The sequence below is a fragment of the Malaclemys terrapin genome, chromosome 3 (genome assembly GCF_027887155.1).
Source record: "Malaclemys terrapin pileata isolate rMalTer1 chromosome 3, rMalTer1.hap1, whole genome shotgun sequence".
NCBI classification, from domain to species: domain Eukaryota; kingdom Metazoa; phylum Chordata; order Testudines; family Emydidae; genus Malaclemys; species Malaclemys terrapin.
In genome coordinates, this window is record NC_071507.1 from 79,545,642 (window position 1) to 79,566,895 (window position 21,254).

At 42.6% G+C, this 21,254-nt stretch overlaps 1 protein-coding gene across 1 annotated transcript in view; it reads right to left on the reverse strand.

Annotated features, from left to right (window-relative positions):
- Positions 1-6,864: 6,864 nt before the first annotated feature.
- TSNAX (translin associated factor X) overlaps positions 6,865-21,254 on the reverse strand; it is a 44,012-nt gene continuing 29,622 nt past the window's right edge. Inside the window, exons 5-6 of the mRNA XM_054023476.1 lie at positions 12,558-12,685; positions 6,865-8,986 (exon numbers count right to left, since the gene is read on the reverse strand). Of these exons, the coding sequence (XP_053879451.1) occupies positions 8,609-8,986; positions 12,558-12,685 (506 nt within the window). The 3' untranslated portion in view covers positions 6,865-8,608. The remainder of the gene's footprint in view (positions 8,987-12,557; positions 12,686-21,254) is intronic.

The following is a 21,254-nucleotide window of genomic DNA, read 5'->3' on the forward strand; positions in this document are numbered from 1 at the left end:
GTTTCATATGGGTTCTGTTAAAGTGAGCAGATGATGTATCTCTCTGATTATTTTCACTGTGTATCCATTTCAGCACAAATACAGACACAGATTAAAACAGGGAAGACAAGCTGGGAAAATATGTAGCGCAAAAAAAAGTGGATACAAGAATAACTTTTTAAAGCTGGTTTGAAATTCTCTGTAAATACTTTAAATGAACAGTGCTATACTTGCCTTTTGAATTTTGCTTGTTAATATTTTAGGTAAAAGGTGCATACAAATACTATTTACATTTTGATATATTGACAAAGGGATCTTAGCTGGTTCCTGTGTACATACTGGTGGCGTGTGTGTACAAAGTATTTCAAGATTAGGGGCAGTGTGGTCTAGTGTTGGGAGACCTGGCTCTGCCATTGGCCTGCTGTGGGACCTTGGACAAGTCACTTCATCTATCTCTATGCCTCTCTTTCCCCTTCTATTTTGTCTGTCTTGTATATTTAGATTGCAAACTCTTTGGAGCAAGAATTGTCTCTCCCTATGTGTCTGTAGAGCACCTAGCACATTGGTTGGGGCTTAAAGGCACAGCTGTAATGCAGATCATTATAAAAACAGAATAATAGAAGTGAAAGGACATCCTGCTCTTTGCATCCCCAGCACAATTAGTAAACTGATGTCCAGTACCTTTGAGCTAACACCACAGTTAGTCCAATTTTCAGAATCATAGAATGTAGGGCTGGGAGGGCCCTCAAGAGGCTATCTAATCCATCCCCCATGCTGAGGCAGGATTGAGGCTATGTCTACACTGCACTTTCGTCGATAAAACTTTTGTTGGTAAGGGGTGTGAAAAAACACATCCTGACCAACACAAGTTTTACCGACGAAAAGCGCTAGTGTGGACAGCGCTTTCTTGACAGGAAATTCTCTCCCCACAACAAAGCTACCACCCCTCATTGGGGGTGGTTTTATTTTGTCAGCAGGAGAGCTCTGTCTGGGTGACAAAGAGCGGCTACACTACAGACCCTACAGCGGCATGGCTGTAGGGGCCCAGCTGTGCTGCTGTAAGGTGCATAGTGTAGACAGCCTAAGTATACCTACACCTAACTTGTTCTTATAAACCTTCAGTGATAGACCGATGACCTCCCCAACCTCCCTATGTAACCTATTCCAGTGCCTAACTATCTCTATGAATTAGAAAACTTTTCCTAATATTTAACCTAAATCTCCCTTGCTGCAAATTAAGCCAATTACTTCTTGTCCTGTCCTTGATGGACATGGAGAACAATTGATCTCCATCCTCTTTATAACAACTTTTGACATATTTGAAGGGTTATGTCCCGCTTCATCCTTCTCTAAACATGCCCAGTTTTTTCAACCTTTCCTTATAGGTCATGTTTTCTAAACCTTTTATCATTTTTGTTACTCTCCTCTGGACTCTCTCCAACGTGTTCACATCTTTCTTAAAGTGTTGTGCTCAAAATGGGATACAACGCGTCAGTGGAGGCCCCACTAGCGCTGAGTAATTGGGACAATTACCTCTCAGTTCTTACATACAACACTCCTGTTAACACACCCCAGAATGATATTTGCCTTTCTCACAACTGCATCACATTGTTGGCTCATGTTCAATTTGTGACCCATTATAACCCCCAGACTCTTTTCTGCAATACTACCTCCCTAGCCAGTTATTCCCCATTTTGTAGTTGTGTTTTGATTTTTCTTTCCTGAGCATAGTACTTTGCAGTTGTCTTTATTGAATTTCATCTTATTGATTTCAGACCAATTCTCCAATTTCTCAAGATCACATTGAATTCTAATCCTGTCCTCCAAAGTGCTAGAAACCCCTCCCAGCTTGGAGTCATCCACAAATTTTATAGGTGTATTCACCATTCCATTATCTAAGTCAATAATTAAAATATTGAATCAACAAATAGTGAATGAGATACAACATACAATCAAAGGCATTTAGTTTGGTTTTAAAAATTATCAACTATCCCCAGCTGGATTTCTGTTGGCAATGTCCTCTGGCATCCTGGTAGAAGTGGGTCTAGAGGAAGGATTACATGGAAAAGGTAGTGGCCTTGTGCACTAGGAGGGAGTATCATGCCTACAGGGAAGAGTGGCAAGAAAAGCGAAGAGCTGTGGGACAAGTGAATAAATGGGAGCATGGTCCAACCAGATACCATAAGCCATAAGCGCTGCCTTTTATTTTCCCCTGAGGGTGCTCCATCCCAACTCTGCCCCCGCTCTGCCCCTTCCCCGAGTCCTACCCTCACTCTACCTCTTTCCAACCCTGCTCTGCCCCCTCCCCCAAGGTTCCCACCCCGCCCATCGCTCACTGCTTCCTGCCCTCCCTCAAGTGCCTCCCCAAGTCACCAAAGAGCTGATCGGCAGAGCTGCCAAACAGCTATGGCTGGTGGGTGCTGAGCACCCACTTTTTTTTTCCGGTGGGTGCTTGAGCCCTTAAGCACTCACGCAGTTGGTGCCTATGTCATAAGCTAAGCAAGGCCAAGGCGGCCAACATAGGACATTGGGCTTGTTGAGCTGTCTGATCTTGTTTGGCAATGAAGGGCAGACCCAGACCCTACATGACAGAAACCCCTTTATTTAAATAATATGGGGTGAGTGTGATTATAAAGGGGAAACCCTTGAAGGTAATTACAGTAAAAATATATTAGAAGCTGGTTTTAGAAATCTAAATCTAATAGCAGGGGCTCAGAGTTCAGATTGCAGACAGCAGAGGCAAGGCACAATAGCACCAAAGTGTCAGCCTGCTAGCCTATGGGAGGAGCTGGGAGAAGACACATGACATCAGTACTGGCCAGTACTCCTCCTCTGCTAGGTTCCATAAACAGCCCTTTAAAAGTTTTGTTAAGTGGGGTAAAAAGAAAGTAAACTGGTGGAAAATGGTGATCCTGAATGACTCTCTCCTAAACTAGAAACATGGTCCCTGCTTCCCAAACTTTACTTTGGCTTGTGAAGATTACAAACCTAAAAATAACCAAGGACTGCTTGTCTACAGAAGCAACCGTGAGCCCTATCAACCCATCCAGACACCCACTGTCACATGGTACAATGGTTGTAATAGAAGTATGCAGACAGGCACATTGAACTAAATAGAAGCCCACCCAGACCCACCAGTTTCAGCAGCGTTTCTCAAAACGGAGTCATGAGCAAAACCAACCTGCATTCAGAGCCCAACAGATCTCTGCTTCTGGCAGCTGGAATAGACATGCTCCTGCACTGAGCTGTTTCACCAAGGGTGTCAGCTAGGATGGAAATGACTAACTCATGGGACCATCGTAGCCAATGGCTCAGGAGGATGGTGCAGCTCCTTCCCACCTGCTGGCCAGAGCCTGAGAAACAAAGACGTTAAGAAACAGGAAGAGTCAGAAAAAGAATGAGGGAGCCAAATGAAAAGGGGGAAACAAGAGAGAAACAGCAGCAGCGGTAAACATATTAATTTTGGTATGTAACAAGCTTGTGATTCACAACAAAGATTGTGGCTGCCAAAATACAGGTGGATGTAAAATGTTCTCTTTGTACTTACTAAAAATTGTGAATTGGGATCATTTTCCTGCCCCTGGCTGTGTGTGTAAATAAAAACAGAAAAGTAAGTTTTGTTAATTTTTGGCAGAGGTGTAATCTTGCAAGCGCTGCTGCTCCATATGTGAAATTCATATTTACTCCAGTAGGACATCAGCACCTTGTGAAACCAGGCTCTCTTCATTTAGAGAAGGCATAAGGATGGGGGGAGGGGGAAATCACCTGTGATAAATAAAGGGGAGGGGGAGCTCCCTTTGATGGACACCCAGCCAGCCAGTTAGCTGTAAAATCCCTCTTGGTAGCTGTTCTTTACTTGCTTTATCTGTAAAGGGTTAAAAAGTCCCCCAGGTAAAGAAAAAAAGTAGGCACCTGACCAAAAGAGCCAATGGGAAGGCTAGAACTTTTTAAAATGGTAAAAGAAATTTCCCTTTTTCTGTTGTTCTCTGGGTTGCAGCGACATGGAGCTGCAATGCTACAAGCAGAAATGCTGTGTAAGGTTTGAACCAGGTATGAAAAAGTATTTTCCATACCTAGAAGGCATACTTTGGATATAGAATGTTTAGTTAGATGCTATCAGGTTTATTTCTTATTTTGGCTTGTGGATCTCCTCTGTGCTAACCCGATACTTTTGTATGCATGTAACCTTTAAGCTGACCACCAAGAAAGCTAGTTTGGGTGCTTAATTTTTGGAATTGCTCTTTTAAAATCTAGCAAATGCCTAAGTTCCAGATGTCTTTTCTTTCTTTTTGTTTTAATAAAATTTACTTTTTTTTTTAAGAATAGGATTGGATTTTTGGTGTCCTGAGGTTTGTGCATGTTGCTTGATTAGCTGATAGCCACAGGTCATCTCCTTTGTTTTTTCTCTCAGCTCTTCCCTGGAGGGGGGGTGAAAGGGCTTGAGGGTACCCCACAGGGAGGAATTCTCAAGTGCTCCTTCCTGGATTCAAAGGAGGGTTTTTTGCATTAGGATGGTGACAGCATTTACCAAGCCAAGGTCAGAGAGAAGCTGTAACCTTGGGAGTTTAATACAAACCTGGAGTGCAGGGTGACCAGACAGCAAATGTGAAAAATCAGGATGGGGGTGGAGGGTAATAGGAGCCTATATAAAAAAAAAGAACCAAAAATCGGGACTGTCCCTATAAAATCGGGACATCTGGTCACCCTACTGGAGTGGCAAGTATTAATTTTTAAAATCCTTGTGGGCCCCCACCTTCTGCACTCGGAGTGACAAGAGTGGGGATTCAGCCTTGACATCACCCTTTTCCTTTTTTGCAGCACTTTTTTTTCAATTGATTCCCTTAAAAATCTGTTTCTTAACAAAATCTGGTTTCAAATGATTTGTCTAACTTTCTGCAAGTCACTCCTGACCCGCACAACCCTCCCAGGGTCTCACCTCACATCACCAGATGCATCTAGCTTATTTTGCACCTCACCCTGATATCTTCATCCTTGGCTACCCTCCCCCACAGCCCTCCTGCCTTCATTTCCCTTTACACTCCACTTCACTTTCCTCACACAAACACCTTCTCCTTCTCCCCTTTTGTGACTCTCTTCTCCATCCCAACAACAGAACAATTACTATAATTATTTAAATGTTGATAAACTTTAAAGCTTCTTTTCAGAATCAGGCAAGCACTAAACCAAGCTACCACTTTCTTTTGATATAAACCTCATCTTCCCTTCCTCTCCATCTCCTCCCTTCTACTTATCATCTTCCTTGCTGTGTTTGGTCTAATCTTAGGTTGTGAACTGCTTGGAGCAAAGGCCACATCTGCTCTATATTCCATATGGCACTATATACATTTTGGGGACTGTATAGATACCAAGTTTAAAATGTATGTGTGTGATTATGGTAAACCTTGTGCAAAACCGAAATAACCAAGACAGTAAGTCGAAATAATATTACATGTTCTGTCAACAGGGAGCTGTTCTCTTGCATAACTTCACTGGCAGTTAAGGAAAGCTAAAATATGATGGGTTTCTTTTCCCTATTGCAAATGAGTAGTTTATGTACAAATGTGAACCCAAAAAGAAAATTCACTTCTCTTGAGAAAGAGGATTTTAAAAAGGCAGATGATTTTAGCACCCAAGGCAGCCTTCATGAAACATCTGCTATGACGTCACCTTGTTCTGGCTCAATACGAAGCATATCAGTGGCTCCACAGAGTAATAGGATAAAAAATGGGAAAACTGCCATTGCTTGTTTAGCAGCTTGTATGGTTGATAAATGTCACCTTTCAAACAACTACAGTCCAATTGTTTTTTGGGGGGAAATATTTCCTTGAGCAAGAGGTTTGCAAACCATTAGCTATTTCCCATCTCTCATGGTGCTTTAATATACCACACACACTTTGTTCCTACTAATGATTACTCATGGATTTGATTTGGTGGACCAGAGGGCCCCTAAGAGGCTTAAAAATCATGCCTGACGTCATTTACAAAAATTAAATATCTTCTGTAGCCATGTTGAAAGTTTATTCCCATCTCAAAATTGTTAAACCCAATGTATATTAGGCAGAATGTGTAACTGTTCTTAAGAGACTGAAAAGAGAAGAATTGCTCCTTTCGTATTCAAAGGTTTCCAAAGTGCTTTAAAAGCAATGAGAGACAGTACTAGTGCAGCGGCTGTTTTGTGAAATACAGTAGCCATTATGTGCTCATCAATGGCAAATGCAGCAGGTTGGGCTTTAGAATCTATTTTCCTGAAAGAGGGAAACACTGCCAGGGCAGCCGGGTTCATTTCATTGTGTGTTTAAAAAGAGCCATGGAATTTTTAACTCCTACCTGATAGCTGCCAGAACAGACAGAAGAGACTTCTGTTTAATATCTCATGGTGTCTCTAGCAGTTATCTCTTCATGGTTTTGCTTCAGACAAGTACATCTTACTGCAAGTTTTCTGAGAGATGTAAGTTCCCTCTTCCCAAAATGCAGAGTACCATACTCTCACCAGCTTGAACTGAAGCTCTAGGTGCTCAGCACACCTGAAAAATCAGGCTGTAGGTACAACAGGCACAGCCCCTTGGTACTGTTCTCTATTCATCCCAGGAATAAACTTGTCTTGCCATCAGACTGTCAACTTCTTTAAGAGCTCTACATTTGATTATGCACGTGCAAGGCCCATGAGCAGTCATAGCTGCATTATTATTTTTTAAATAATGGGGGAGAAACAATGATGAGATCATGTATTGGTGAATGCCAATCATGAGGTACAAGTACAGTATGGGGAATGAGTCAGACCTTTGAATAGAGTCCTGAACTGTAAGAATGGAATGCACTCACCTATTACTAGTCAAGTATTCTCAAATAAGACTGATAGGTAAACGAACTACCACTCATTCACAATAGCTTTTTAATGATTTTATTGTTTAAAAAAAAAGCACTTTAAAAGGTATTAAACAATTGGAAAAACACTCCTTTTTTCAACTCACCAAATATTTCTTTACATGGAAACAATGGGAAAACCTGTGATAAACACTGTAAGTAACTGCTGTTCTGGTCATATATCAGATGACCCCAGTTAACTAGGACATACCATGCTAACGGGAAAAATATTGGCAGTACTACATCATATGGAAGTGGAAATAAAAAACATGCAGTATTTTCATTTGTGCTTGAGGGGCCTATTTCCTGGAGTAGCTTTTTTTTTTTTAAGAGCGTATTATTTTATCTGCTGTTTCTCCCCAGCATAATATACAGTTTCAAGGGGCTTTCACAACTTTGGACACAAGTGAGAATTCAGATTATCTGCCAATGAGCTCAAGAATGCCAAATAAATGCAAGGAATTTGCACATCTGCCTTATTTTTATTGCAATTTCTATTTCATAATAGTATTAAAATACAAAAGGCAACACATTTCAAAGGAATAAGTCACATCTCACTTAACACACTGAACCAAATTCTTTCTTCGCTAACACCAGTTCAACTCCACTGGAGTCCCTTGGGGGTTCCACAAATATAGTGGAGGGCAGAATTCTACCCACTGTCTTAACCCTGTATTCTCTTAGGTGACAAGCATGCAACCAGCATTGCGCAACAAGTCTGTCCTACTGCTGAATCCATGATAAACTTGTTTGGCTACGTTTCTGCACTTGTCCAGGAAGGGGTCTATTCAGCAAACTAAGATTCTGCATCAGTTAAAGCTTTTATTCTTTAAATTTAAAACAATAAATTCAGTGTTTTAAAGGATTTTCCAAATGATGCCAAAACAGTAAGGCAACAAGGCAGAGCTAAAATAAAGCTGTGAGCCCTGAAATGGCCAGTATACAGTAATATTAACCAGGTATTATGAGTTTTATCAATGAGCAGAAAACTGTTAGTTTCAGTTTCACGTTCAAAAATAGTAGTCAGACCAAACTACAGGTTACATAGCACCTTTGGCTCTGTTTCAATTTCAGCTCCAGTGAGATAAACATTTGAATTAAGCAGATACAAATTAAACAATGTGGAGATCCAGCATCAGAGAAGTATGCTCAAATGGGCCTATGAAAACATTCTGATCCCAATAATCTAATGCATCAAAGACCAGGGTAGGTTTAGATGCTAGGATGCTAGGTTTGTTTTGCTCTGATTAAACCACGAGGCAACTGCTTCTCCAGGCCTTTGGCCACCCCCTATTCTGACACGGGGGGTACACAGACACAGGCTACATTAAGGTGTGGGGCCCAAGAGAAATTGTGGGTAAATCAGAATCACAAAATTTAATTATTCACAACCTGCTCTGAGCATCATGTGATCGCTGAAAACTGATGCAGTGGCCCAGGCAGTTTGAAGTGAGTCCACTTCACTGAAAGACACCAGCACTGAGTGTAGCATTGACATTTAGCCATTATGACAGCACATAGAGTAGAGGAAAGCAGGAGATTGAACAAATATTGGAATCTCTCCTCTGTGGGCACTTACACATTATGTTAAGGGGTTTTTTTGGTTACAAGTTACCTTTGCAAATAATCTTGCTCTGCTAAGTAAAACTAAAAACATCCCTACATACAAGTCATGATGAGGGTCTACTGAAAACAAATCCAAAATATTAACAAGCTTCCAACTGTACAGCCTAGGGCCCTTCAGGGCCATGATTGTCTCACTGTTTTAGGAAAGACCCTCTTCTCGGTCAATCATTTCTGCTTTGGTGGAGAATACATCAGCCAACATGTGCTTTGGGATTTCAGAACCCCTCACTTTTAATGTATAGCAGGCGTTCTCTACTTTGGCCAGACTCTGCTTCAAGGTATATAGTTTCTTAGACACTTCATAGGGTCCAGTGTTGCCAATATAGGAAAAACCATCATAAATCTGACGTAAAAACTGGCTCAGTTCAAATGGGGTGTCTATATCACCGTTTCCAACACTGTTAATACACATCCGCATGAGCTCTCCAGTTAGATCAGCCACACCCAGCAGGTAATCGACAGGTGTTACCTTCAGGCTCCAAGTGCACAGCTGCTCATCATGTGGATTGGAGGAGGGCTGAGGACAAAACACAACATAGAATATTGAAAAGTGAAGAAATGGTGGTTTGCACCAGTTTAAACACACATTGGCTTAACTGGCATAACCGTAGACCAACAACAACTAAAAAATGTTCAGTAAAATTAAACTACACAGTATTTCTATATAGTAGCAGGTTAGGCTTCAAAAGCACTTTATAAAATTCATTAACCCTTACTTTTGTACTTTACAGGTGTATGTATCTTCTACATTTCACAGATGAGAAAACAGTGGCAAATGCATTAACAAACATTTTTAAACACTGAAGACAGCGATCCAGGCCCTATATCTACCATCTATATCTGTACACATCGTTACCAAATTTGTCTCTGCATGTATGTTTACTTGTATTTACATTTTTGTGCACAGACCTCAGGCCACCAGATTTAAAAAATTGGCCCTAACTGACCTGCCAATGCTAGTGCGGGGTTAGGAAATGTAAGAGCCAGGGTTAGGAAAAATAAATCATACCATTTTGTAACACAATCCAGTATTTCAAAATATAGTTACCATAAAAAGCAGGACTCAAGAATAAATGGACGTGTTTCTCTGGAATTTTCCCCAGATCCATTACTCTACAATCTTATTAAAATTAACTAATACCTCATGGAGTACTTGAAATATTGTTTTATCAAGAAACAATTCTGCTCCTAAATCATATAATTTCTGTATATCTCTTCCCACATTCTATATCCCCGAGACATCATGGTATATGAAAAACTGATTTTTTGTTCTTAAGAGTTCATCTGCTGCTGCTACTTTTTCTCCACCCGAAGTCATAAATCCTGTATTTATGACATCACAATTTGTTGTGAAAATGAGTAGGTAACAGAGGGTTCTGCCTTCAGCAGGAGCAGATGAACTCAAATAAAGATCTGGTTTCCTTGCAAATATCCTTAGTAGTAAGGAATATAAGAGGAGAACTATGAAAAAGCATGATTTACAACACAATTTCTTCTAATAAAATGATTTTCCATGAGTAATCTGTAGCAGCAGAACTGGTGCTGTGCTCCTCCATGTAGAACTCCCAGTCGCCCTTGTCAACAGTTCAAATGGGACAAAACACTTGTTGCAGTTAGTGGTAGTATTTGAAGCCTGACCATTCTGAAATGTATTAAAATGTTAGGACATCATGGTTTCAAATTGCTCAGTAAAGGCAGCCCTTGAACATCTGTCTTCAAGACGTTTGCTTTTCTCTAGAGATATTTGCTTAATACTATACCTAGAGTTGAATTCCAGCTGCCTGGAAATGTTATGCAGCTGCCTGCTTGAGCGTTCAACTCAAAAGGCTAGCAATCTAAAGACACCTCATATTATATTTACAGCATTTCTTTCAGGGGAAAGAATATTTATTGATAAAGATACCTGCACCTTAGATAACACACAGATAATGTTGTGTTAAAGTGGCAAACATTTTTCCAGGAAATTTCTCCAACATTTTTGGCATTTTGAGCCGCTGAAGTATCACTGTCACCATGAAATTTCAGCAACAATTGTGGGCAAAGGTATGTGCAAAATGCAAAATACACTTTCATCTGGAAACTAAAGTAACATAATGGCTGAGACTTTTTTCCTTTGTGGCTTTTGAAAGATGAGCTGAAAAGAGGGGGAAACACAGAAAGACATTCTGAAACACACACACACACACACACACACACACACACGATGGAAGGAAGGGCAAGAGGATCCATAATGGCAAGCACTACAGTCACAGAGGGAGCCAAGGGCTCAGGTGGTGGCAGAGGTTTCTCTTCCTATAGCTAGAGGAAGAGTGTGGCATGCCTACAGTGCCAGTGGGAAGGGATTTATTTCTCAAGTCTGAACAACCTGACTGCAACACTGAATCTCTTTGTGTCCAGCTGACATTACAGTACAAGAGTACTTTGGATCTCCTAACAGTGGTTCCAATTTCTCTGCAATTGCTCAACTAGCAGTGGCATAAGGGATACCTCTGAATGGCACTGACCATTTTTACTAGTATATTCGTAATACAATACATACCTATTACTTTGCTATGGAGCTCTTCCTGGGGAGTTACACAACAATGCTCCTTAATTTTCAGGATCTCATAAAACCTTTTCTTGTCCTAAGTATACGCAGTGACCTGTTACACTGTTTAATTTCTATGAGCATTCTTAGGGCTTGTCTTCACTAGGGGGTAAGTCAACCTAAGTTATGCTACTCCAGCTACGTGAATAACATAGCTGGGGTCGATGTAGCTTAGGTCGACTTACCTTGGTGTCTTCACTGCGCTGCATCGACGGGAGATGCTCTCCTGTCGACTTACCTTAATCTTCTCGGGAAGCTGGAGTACTGGGGTCGACCCGAGAGCGCTCTGCGGTTGATTTAGTGGGTCTTTATTAGACCCATTAAATTGACCCCTGCTGCATCGATTGCAGCAGCGTCGATCTCCCCATAGTGAAGCCCTTAGAGATATGAATGTATCTACTGGAGTTTCATTCATGACCTCAACAGCTGGTCATTCATCCAAAAATTAAGCCAAGTCAAGCCCATGGAAAAATGTGTGCACTGTTACCCCTGTTACAGAAGAAAAAAACAATACTATAAGCCTGGTTTCACAACTGGCTGTAGACACCAGAGTTTAGCTTTTATAGTCTAATAATGATCATTTCCTTTGACCAACTAACTTTTGTCTCCGAACAAACCTGTTCAGTCACTTTCTGGAGGCAATGCTAATATCGCATCATAGCTTATTTAAGACTTTATTCTTTTTTCAAAAATTTTGGGGAGGAATTGCAGCTGTTTCTTTGTTTTTAAATAATTGATGCTGATGACCACCGGTATGACTATCCAGTGTGGACATTTCCATGCATCTTCATTCAGTGTCATTTGAGATTTTTCTCTTTAAAGACTGCAAAATGTCTCATTAGAACAGCAATTAAAATGACCTTATGCATTCCACACATCGATCCACTTTACATCCGAATATAAATTTTAAAAATAGAATGTTCATCCAAAGGCTGCGTAAAAAAGATGGCCAGGCTGTATTTTGGCCATATACAAAATGTTCTATTTAGGGATGGGCAGGGCAGAGAGGAAGGGAAAGAAATGGAAGATGCTGTATTAGGCATAGGAAAGGAAGGAAAGCAAGTCTGTTGCGCGGGGGGAAGTTCAAGATTAATTCTAAGTGAGATATCAGTGACCTTGCTAGGACACAGAACACGTATTTTAATACTAGCTGGTTATAGTGAAAAAATTGCAAGTTGATAAAACTGTGACAGAGGACAACACCCTTCTTCTCATCACTCTCTGCTGTTGGCTCCTGTAATTAGCTCATTGTTGAGCAATGGGACTGAATCAGTTGAAGTTACTGTACCCCTTACATTCATTTGCTTCTTCTATTTAGGTTCTTATGCTACCCCAATCAGTATGATATCTGAGTGCCTGCTGGATATAATCATATAGGCAATATGCAATACAAAATTTAGAATAGTTCCTCCAGAATTATCAAATGGTATGCTAATATACTGGCCCCTTTTCCCAATGAAAAGGGCTCAGCCTGGTCCATGAATAACAAAACAATTCTTACCGTGTTTGTTTCTTCTTCTTTGTCTTCCACTGTAAATATTAGCTGTTTGTTGATCTCCTTAACACTAATTAGTGATCGTGTTTTGATGAAATATTGGAAAGACACTGCCTCTACATATTCCTGAAGCCCTGTAGGAATAGCAAAACAGTCAAACTAATGAAACTTCTCAACAGAGATCCATGCTTACAATTACAGAAATATTTTAGAAGAGATTATTTTCAAGGTCACCTGCAAAAGGAAAGTGAAAATGGTGCAAAAGACAGAAATGGGAGCTGAATACATAATTTTATTAACCTAATATGCTTCCCCCATATACAAACCAAGACATTAAACCAACATCATGGCTGATATGCATTTTCAGCGTATTTTATTCAGAAGGGTACATTATGCATAGATCCTCTTTTCCATCCAGATGCTTTTGTAATCGTAATATAAAGCATGATGCTGTTCCCACTGACCTCTCGGGCCTGTTCTCACTAAACAGCAGCTCCTTACAGTGGGGTATTAAGAAACTTGTTTTAACAGACTATTTCTCTGATAGAAAAAGAAATGAATAGCACAGTTGAAAGGCTCAGGAAAAAAATAGTTTCCGTTAACAGCAGCATTTGCAGGAATGTTAAGACTGACACTGCACTCTTTATTCAAGCAAAATCTCCACTATTGAGTATTTTTGATGAGTGAATACACACAATGGCTAAAAGACCAATTTTCCAGGTAATTTTTCTCTCTCCTTGAGTCTTTCTAGCTGTTCTTTCCTCCAACACAACCTGTGGTGAAATTGACTAAGTGAAGTACAGAGCCAAGGTGCATAGTGTGGGGACCAAGAGCTGCATGACAATTTGATTTTTGCTCTCCAAATAACAATGAAGAAATGTGAATTTGCATTATTCCATCTAGTTATTACTGGAAAGTATTGATTGAAGCCCAAGACTCCCACATCATCTTTTGTAGGAAATCACAGAATCATAAAAATGCAGGACTGTAAGGGACCTCAAAGGATCATCGAGTCCATCCCCCATGCTGAGGCAGGACCAAGTATACCCAGACCATTCATCACATATCTACTCTGGTCTTAAAAATCACAAGGGGAGCACAGAGTGTGGCACAGCCGGAGGGCTGTGTCATGAAGAGGATGCTGCAATCCTGGGAGTGACATGGGTCCCTGGATCAGAAGTGACAGTAGCGAGACGCAAGGGTGCACCGGCTAGCAGAGCCAATCCCTGGGACAGCCAGAATGGGGCGCCGCAGTGGTGAGTCACACGACATCACATATGGTGGAGAATGTGGGCATTTGGTTGCCCCTGAGGGAAGGGGACTGAGTGAGAGACTCAGAGACTGTTTGACAGTTGCCCTTGTTAGAAGAGGAGTTTGAAAGACTATTTAAGGGATACTTGCGGGGGTAAAGGAACTATGGAGCTGCCATGTACAGAGACCTTTTTGGCAGAAGGCAGGTGTACCTTCCCAGACTTCAGAGTTGCCGCTTCCAATAAAGGGGGTTGAAGAGCAACCAAGAGGGATTCAGGCCCTGGTGAGGTAGATCCTGGAAAACCAGCGGCATCAGTGGGAGGCACAGAGATACTTGCAGGAATGCCTGAGGCAACTAATGGAAGAGCAGCGTTATTTGCTCAAGACCCTCCAGGAGGTGATCAGGGGCCAGAGAGCCTGGGGCAAGAAGCCAAGTCCCAGGGTCAGGCCAGCAGGGCAGTGTTACGCCTGTGGGCAGAGGGGACCCTTCAAGAGAGCGTGCCCCTATTGGAAAGAGGAGAAGTCTATCCCAAAGGGAAAGAGAGCAGGGAAACCCCCAGTCCCTGACCTCTGAAGAGAAAAGGAAGGGGGGATGCTTGTTTTGCCTGTGGGGAATCAGGGCATGTGAAGAGGAAGTGCCCTCACAGACAGAACAGGAGCCCAGGGAATGGCAGCATCCCAATTGGGGATGAGAAAGGGGACCCGAGCCAGCAGAAGAGCAAGAGAGATAGAAAGGAACAGAAGGAGGTGCCAGATACCCAGTGGGGGTGCACCAAGATGGTGGAGAAGGCCAAAGAGGCCGAGCAGGAGAGAAAGGAGAAACAGAAGAGAAGGAAGAGTCCCTTAGACATCCAGCTGCAGGATGTGGGGACTTATACAGAGACCAATTGAAGGGAGCTGGGAATTCAGACCCTGGGAGAAGGGGGTACTGGGATAGCCAGCAGAGCAAGGGCCAAGGCTATGGGAAAGGCTGAAAGTCACTGAGCTGGCCTTGCACAAGACAGCGCAGAGGCACACATAAGGAAATTTAGGGACACCAGGGAGGAGAATGACAAGTTGCTCCTCCTAGTGGAGAAGCTGAGACAGCAGAGGGACACCCTGCAAGCACAGTTGTGGGGGCAGCAGTGGAGGTAACCTCCACCAACCAGGGCAGTCGGTCTTAAGGGAGAGGGGGTGTGATGGGGCGCCTGCCACACACTGGGCTCCAAGGGGTTAACAGAGCCCTTGGGAGGCTGCGCAGGAGGCAGCCAATCAGAGAAGGGCTGAAAGGAACAGCCAATCAGGGCCCGGCAGGCCCATATAAGAAGAGCTGCAGGACAAAATACCTTCAGTCACTCCCTGGAGCTTGAAGAGGGCGGAGGACTGGCTGCCTTGCAGGCTGAAGGCAGCAAGCACCCTGGATAGAGCAGTACTGCAGGCAGAGATTGAGGGAGCAAAAGGCAGCTCCTGGTGAGCTGCAGGGATCTGCAGGCTGAGGTCCTGGCAATGACACAGAGGGTGCTGGGGCTGTGGGGAATTGGGTCAGGGAACTCTACTAAGGAGCTAGAGGGGATGCAACAAGTGGTGGCCATCTACAGGGTCCCTGGGCCAGCACCCAGAGTAGTGAGTGGGCCTGGGTCCATTCCCCTCCCCCCCTTGCCACTGAGGAAGTGGCCAGACATTGAGCTGCAGTTGCTGCTGAGGAAAGTGGCTGGACAGCTGACTGCAGGTCCCCAGGAAGGGGGAACACAGAGTGCAGCACAGCTGGAGGGCTGTGACATGAAGAGGATGCTGTGTTCCTGGGAGTGACAGTGGTGAGACACCACTAGAAGAGGGCGCACTGGCTAGCAGAGCTGAACCCCAGGACAGCCAGCAGGGGGTGCCGCAGTGGCGAGCTGTACCACATCACAGGTTGTTCAATCAGTTTTGCATCCACCGTGTAGTAATTTCATCTAGACCATTTCCCTAGTTTGAGAATGTCATGCATGACTGTCAAAAACCCTACTAAAATCAAGATATATCACAGCAATTAACTGATTCATTCCTTACATCCTGTAGTCTGGGTGAAATTCACACCTGTCCCGAGGATCTTTTAATATTAATCATTTATATTGCAGTACCACCAGGTGGGGGCTTTGTTCTCTAGCAACATATGGGATATAAGTCATAGACCGTGTCCCAAAGAGCTTACAACTTAAAAAAGCAAGACATTACAGGTAGATAAAACGAACAAGTAAGTGGGGACAAGCAGGAAAAGAAAAGATATGCTCTAATAAATTTGTTAGTCTCTAAGGTGCCACAAGTACTCCTGTTCTTTTTGTGGATACAGACTAACACGGCTGCTACTCTGAAACCTGTCAAAATAGTATATTGTTTCAGCACAGATTAGCTGTGTATATAATTTGTAGTGAATTGTAGTAAACACAACTCACTACCTGCTTAGCAGTTACCAGATGGCAGTTTTCTGTATGTATTACAGAAGAGGTGAGATTTAAGGAGGGTCTTGAAGGAAGATCAAGTCTTGGTAGCTTTACAGATTTGGACTGGGAGTTCTGCCCTTCTTTGTAAGGGGCTGAATTGGGGAAAGTATGTGGGAAGTGCCCATAAGCAGGCAATTGAGGCTGGCATGGTTGGTAGAGTTTAAGGCAGTCATTCTCCCTGAGAGTATGCAGAGATCTTCCAGGGGGTATGTCAACTGATCTAGATATTTGCCTAGTATTCTAAAAGGCTACATAAAAAGGACTACCAAAGTCAGAACAAACTAAAATTTCATACAATTATTTGTTTATACTGCTCTATATATTATACATTGAAATGTATGTACAATATTTATATTCCAATTGATTTATTTTATAGTTGTAAAAAGGAGAAAGTAAGCAATTTTTCAGACAGTGTGCTGACATTTTTGTATTTTTATGTCTGATTTTGTAAGCAAGTAGTTTTTAAGTCAGGTGAAACTTAGGGTATTTAAGACAAATCAGACTCTTGAAAGGGGTACAGTAGTCTGGAAAGGTTGACAGCCACTGTAATAAGGTAATAGAACGGATAGGCATGGTGGGGCTAAAATGTGAAGAACTTTGACAATGCAGACGAGAAGTTTGTACTTGACATGTTGGAAGATAAAAAGCCAAAGGAGAGAGTTAAAAAAGCAGGGTGACAATCACAGCAACATGCCAGGAAAATTATCTTAGCAGCTGCATTTTGAATACACTTGTAGGAGGCCAGAGAGGAGAGACTGCTGTATTCAAGGCACAAGATGATATGGGCTTAGACAAGAGTTTTGGCAGTGTGGGCAGTGAGGAAAGATTCGATCTTGGGGGGAAATCTTGGCCCCACAGAAGTTGATGGGAGTTTTGCCATTGATTTCAGCATGACCAGGATTTCACTCCTAGAGATGTTGTACAGAAAGATACAGCCTGGATCAAAGGAAAGGTCTGAGTCAAAAAATAAAGCCAAGAATATGGATATGAGCAACAGGGAAAATGGTGGTGCTGTTCAATGTGATTGAGAGGGTGACAGAGAGAGGGTTTGGGCGGGGAAGATCAGCCTATAGAAGGCCTGTCATACTATAGCCGTAATAAAGGGCTTAAAGGTGACCTACAAGGATATTTAAGAACAACTGTATCCTTTTTATGCTTTTTTTTATGACTCTGGCAGGGTAAGGAAAATAGGTTCAGTGTTCAGAAGCCACCTTAAAATGCTCTTCACTGGTGAGGAGCCATTAGAGGCTGCCTCTGATTATGCCCCCTGTGATTGTTCTAGCTTTTTCTCCCCAATCTAAGGCTACACCTAAAAATCTACAATGGAGATAAAGCATTTTGAGCATGAGTGTAAAAGGCTGCTAAAAAGAATGTGCTCAATCAGAATCCCCCAAAAGTTTTATTAACCTATAAGTTCTAGAAACTGTTGGATTTCACCACTTATCTTTTCCCAGGCTCATCTTGTACTCCGTTATGATGCAGTATTATGTGACCAACAATTCATTATGACATTTTCTCTAATTCTGTTTTTAAGCAGACAGCTACCACATATAGCAGCATTACACATGGGAACCTCTGCCAGAGCACATTTCTGGTGTCTTCGGACTGGACAATCAACTGGGAACGAAGGATCAGGGCCTGACCAACTACAGTAACTCCTCATTTAACCTTGTCCCACTTAACATTGTTTCAATGTTACGTCCCTGTTCAATTAGAGAACATGCTCGTTTAAAGTTGTGCAACGCTCCCTTATAACGTCATTTGGCTGCCTGCTTGTAAGATTCTGTGGAAGAGCAGCAACTTTACAAGGGAGCATTGCACAAGTTCTGCTTCTTCGCCTCCTCCCCCTCCCTCCCAGCACTTCCCCCACCGCCAAACAGCTGGCGGCGCTTAGGACTTTCTGGGAGGGAGGGGGAGGAGTGGAGATGAAGGGCTTCCCTGCTCCTCCCCCTCCCTCCCAGCACTTCGGGCTTAGGACTTTCTGGGAGGGAGGGGCAGAAGCGGGGAAGTGCTGCGTCTCCGCTCTTCCCCCACCCTCCCAGAAAGTCCTAAGTACCGCCAAACAGCTGTTTGGCGGCACTTAGGACTTGTGTGTGTGGGGGGGGGTTTATGTGGCGTGCTCTGGAGAGGAGATGGAGTAGGGGTGGGAAGAGGTGGGCCTGGAGTGGAGCAGGGACAGGAAGAGATGAGCCTGGAGCATTCCTGGCAAAATCTGAGCCTGTTCTCCGGGGAAGCTGCTGCTGCTGCTGCAAAGGTGCTTCCTAGCGTCCTTGCCTGCAGCGGGCTGTGCCTGTGTGGGGTAAGTCAGGGGCACTTCCCAACCACAGTACAGTACTGTACAGTATACAGTATAATGCCTTTTGTCTGCCCCAAAAAAATTTCCTTGGAACCTAACCTCCCGCATTTACATTAAATCTTATGGGACAATTGGATTCGTTTAACATTGTTTCACTTAAAGTTGCATTTTTCAGGAACATAACTACAACGTTAAGTGAGAAGTTACTGTACTTCTGCCAAAAGAGATCAAGTGAGCTCCCAAATTCCCTATTCGTCATTCCCTTGATCACACCACCCCATTCCCTAAATTCTCTCATCCACAGCTTCCTCTTTCCTTCTTCAATTTCTACCTCCTGCTCCCACACACATCCTGTTTCTCTTTCCTTTACTTTGTCCTACATTCTGATCATCCCCACATACCTCTCAACTCCCACTTCTCACACCGCCTAACTGTTTCACTTTCACTAACTTTCGCACAGAAGCATTAAACAAAAACATCTGGTTTGCCATTTACTTTCATTCAACCCTTCCATGATTTTGGTTAAGTCCCCTTCTTTCAGAATTATAAGATTTATGCTTACATAATGTCCTGTATATTACTGTCTTCCAAATATGTCTAGTTTATTTGGTAGCTCAAATTACTCACATATTTGGAGCTGTTTCCATTTCCAATAGCATTTCTGGGTTCCCTGGTAATGATTACTTTGCTATTTATTCCATAAAAATAATCAAACTTGATTAGTATAGTATAAGGCAGCGGTTCTCAAACTGTGGGTCAGGACCCCAGAGCGGGTCGTGACTCCATTTTAATGTAGTTGCCAGGGCTGGCGTTAAACTTGATGGGACTTGGGGCCGAAGCCCAAGCCGCATCATCCAGGGCCAAAGCCAGAGCCTGAGGGCTTTCGCCCTGGCTGGTGAGGCTTGGGCTTTGGCTCCCCTGCCCGGGGCGGCAGGGCTCAGGCTTTGGTCCCCCCCTCCTGGGGTAATGTAGTAATTTTTGTTGTCGGATGGGGGTCGCGGTGCAATGAAGTTTGAGAACCCCTGTTATAAGGCTTTTTAAAAGTCTCCTGTCTGCCAAAAGTAGTTCAAAGATGACATTTAAATGACCCATGATCTTGAAATAATATGTTTTTATATGCAGGTAAAAGGATGTTTAAATATATTATGTTTTAGCTTAATGGAAGGACATCCGCTACTCTCAGCAAATAATCCCCAAGGTGAAAAATTCCATCCCATTTCACTATTCCATCCAACAATACCTTTCCCCTTCTGCTCTTGTTTGGATTTATTCCAAAATAGGATTATTTATGGATTGTGCTGCCAGTAACAGAGTAGTTTATAAGGCTGCTTTTATGTATTTTATTTTGTTTTCCCTGTACCCACATGGAGAAGTCCAATTAAAGATCTCTATAATTATTTCTGGTAGCACTTTCTACAAATACAGTGTACCAGAACTGAAGAGGTTTTGGCATGTTTTATTACATTTACTGTATGTTAACAATGGTTCATTTAATCTTCCATCACCATCAGTTATCCTACTTGAGAAATGCAACAAACGGCAGTAATGAGCTATGCTAACGTTCTCGTGTATTTTGAAAACTGAAAGATTGAGTAATTTTTTTCTAGCAGACAGATCTTCTGCACACAGTTCTAATACATTCAGTAGAAATATTCAGCAGAAAGATTTTCAAGCAAGTTCTTACAGTGACCCAATTCAGAGAACAAAACCAACAACAGATTTTAGCAGCACACTTCTTGTCACTCCCCACTGAAATCTAAACAAACAGCCAAATTTTCAGTTTGCATTACTGTTGGTGCTAATTTTCTTTCACGGTTCATTTCATCTTAAAGCTGGAGCAACTAGGGCATGCCCCCTAAAACAGACAGTCATCTCAACATTACTAGTATAGCTGGAAACTACAACTACATAAAATGTTGCCAGAGAATTACACAGAAGAAGTAGGAATTTGTGAGCAGCAGAAAGGAAGATGGGGCCAGGAGGCTGAGGAGAGAGATTGGAAATTAAGGGAAGGAGCTGTGAAGGAGACAGACCAGTGCTATGGGAAGGGGATGGACAATGACAGAATTGCAGCTGCCCAATCAGAGGGATTAGAGTAGGTAAATGGAAACTCCCTCTGACTGTTGAGGTGTGGTGGGGATTCACATTTCTGCATATGCATACTGAAATTTCAGCTTGAAATGATTGCACCCAAATTGGGGCTTAGAGGCTACCTCCTTAAGATTAAAAAACAGGAGACCAAAAAACATAGCCAATTAAACTTTAAGTGTAAATTTTGAATGTAGAACATTTTTATAATCTCATGCTTTCAGCCAGTAACTCATAACTCTTGAGCTCTCAGGGTTGGCAATAATGGGTCTATTTTCTCTCTTCCTGCATATTGTCTGTTCCTATTCCCCCTCAGTCTTGTTTTCATTCTTTCTTCCCACACTTCCTTCCATTCTCTTTCTCATTGTCTTCCTCTTCTCCCCACTCTTAATCTCTTAATCCTGCCACTGCTGGGCGATGGCTAAACGAGACAGTGCTGATTCCCTCCTACATTGTGCAGCAGGACGCAGGGCACTGAATGCAGCAATAGGAAATACTGTACTGTGGCTTACTGCCACCACACAGTGGCCACAGAAAGAACAGCAGGGGAAATCCTGTTCACTCCTTGCACTTCAACTGGAATGAGCTATCAGCAGCGCTGCAGGATGG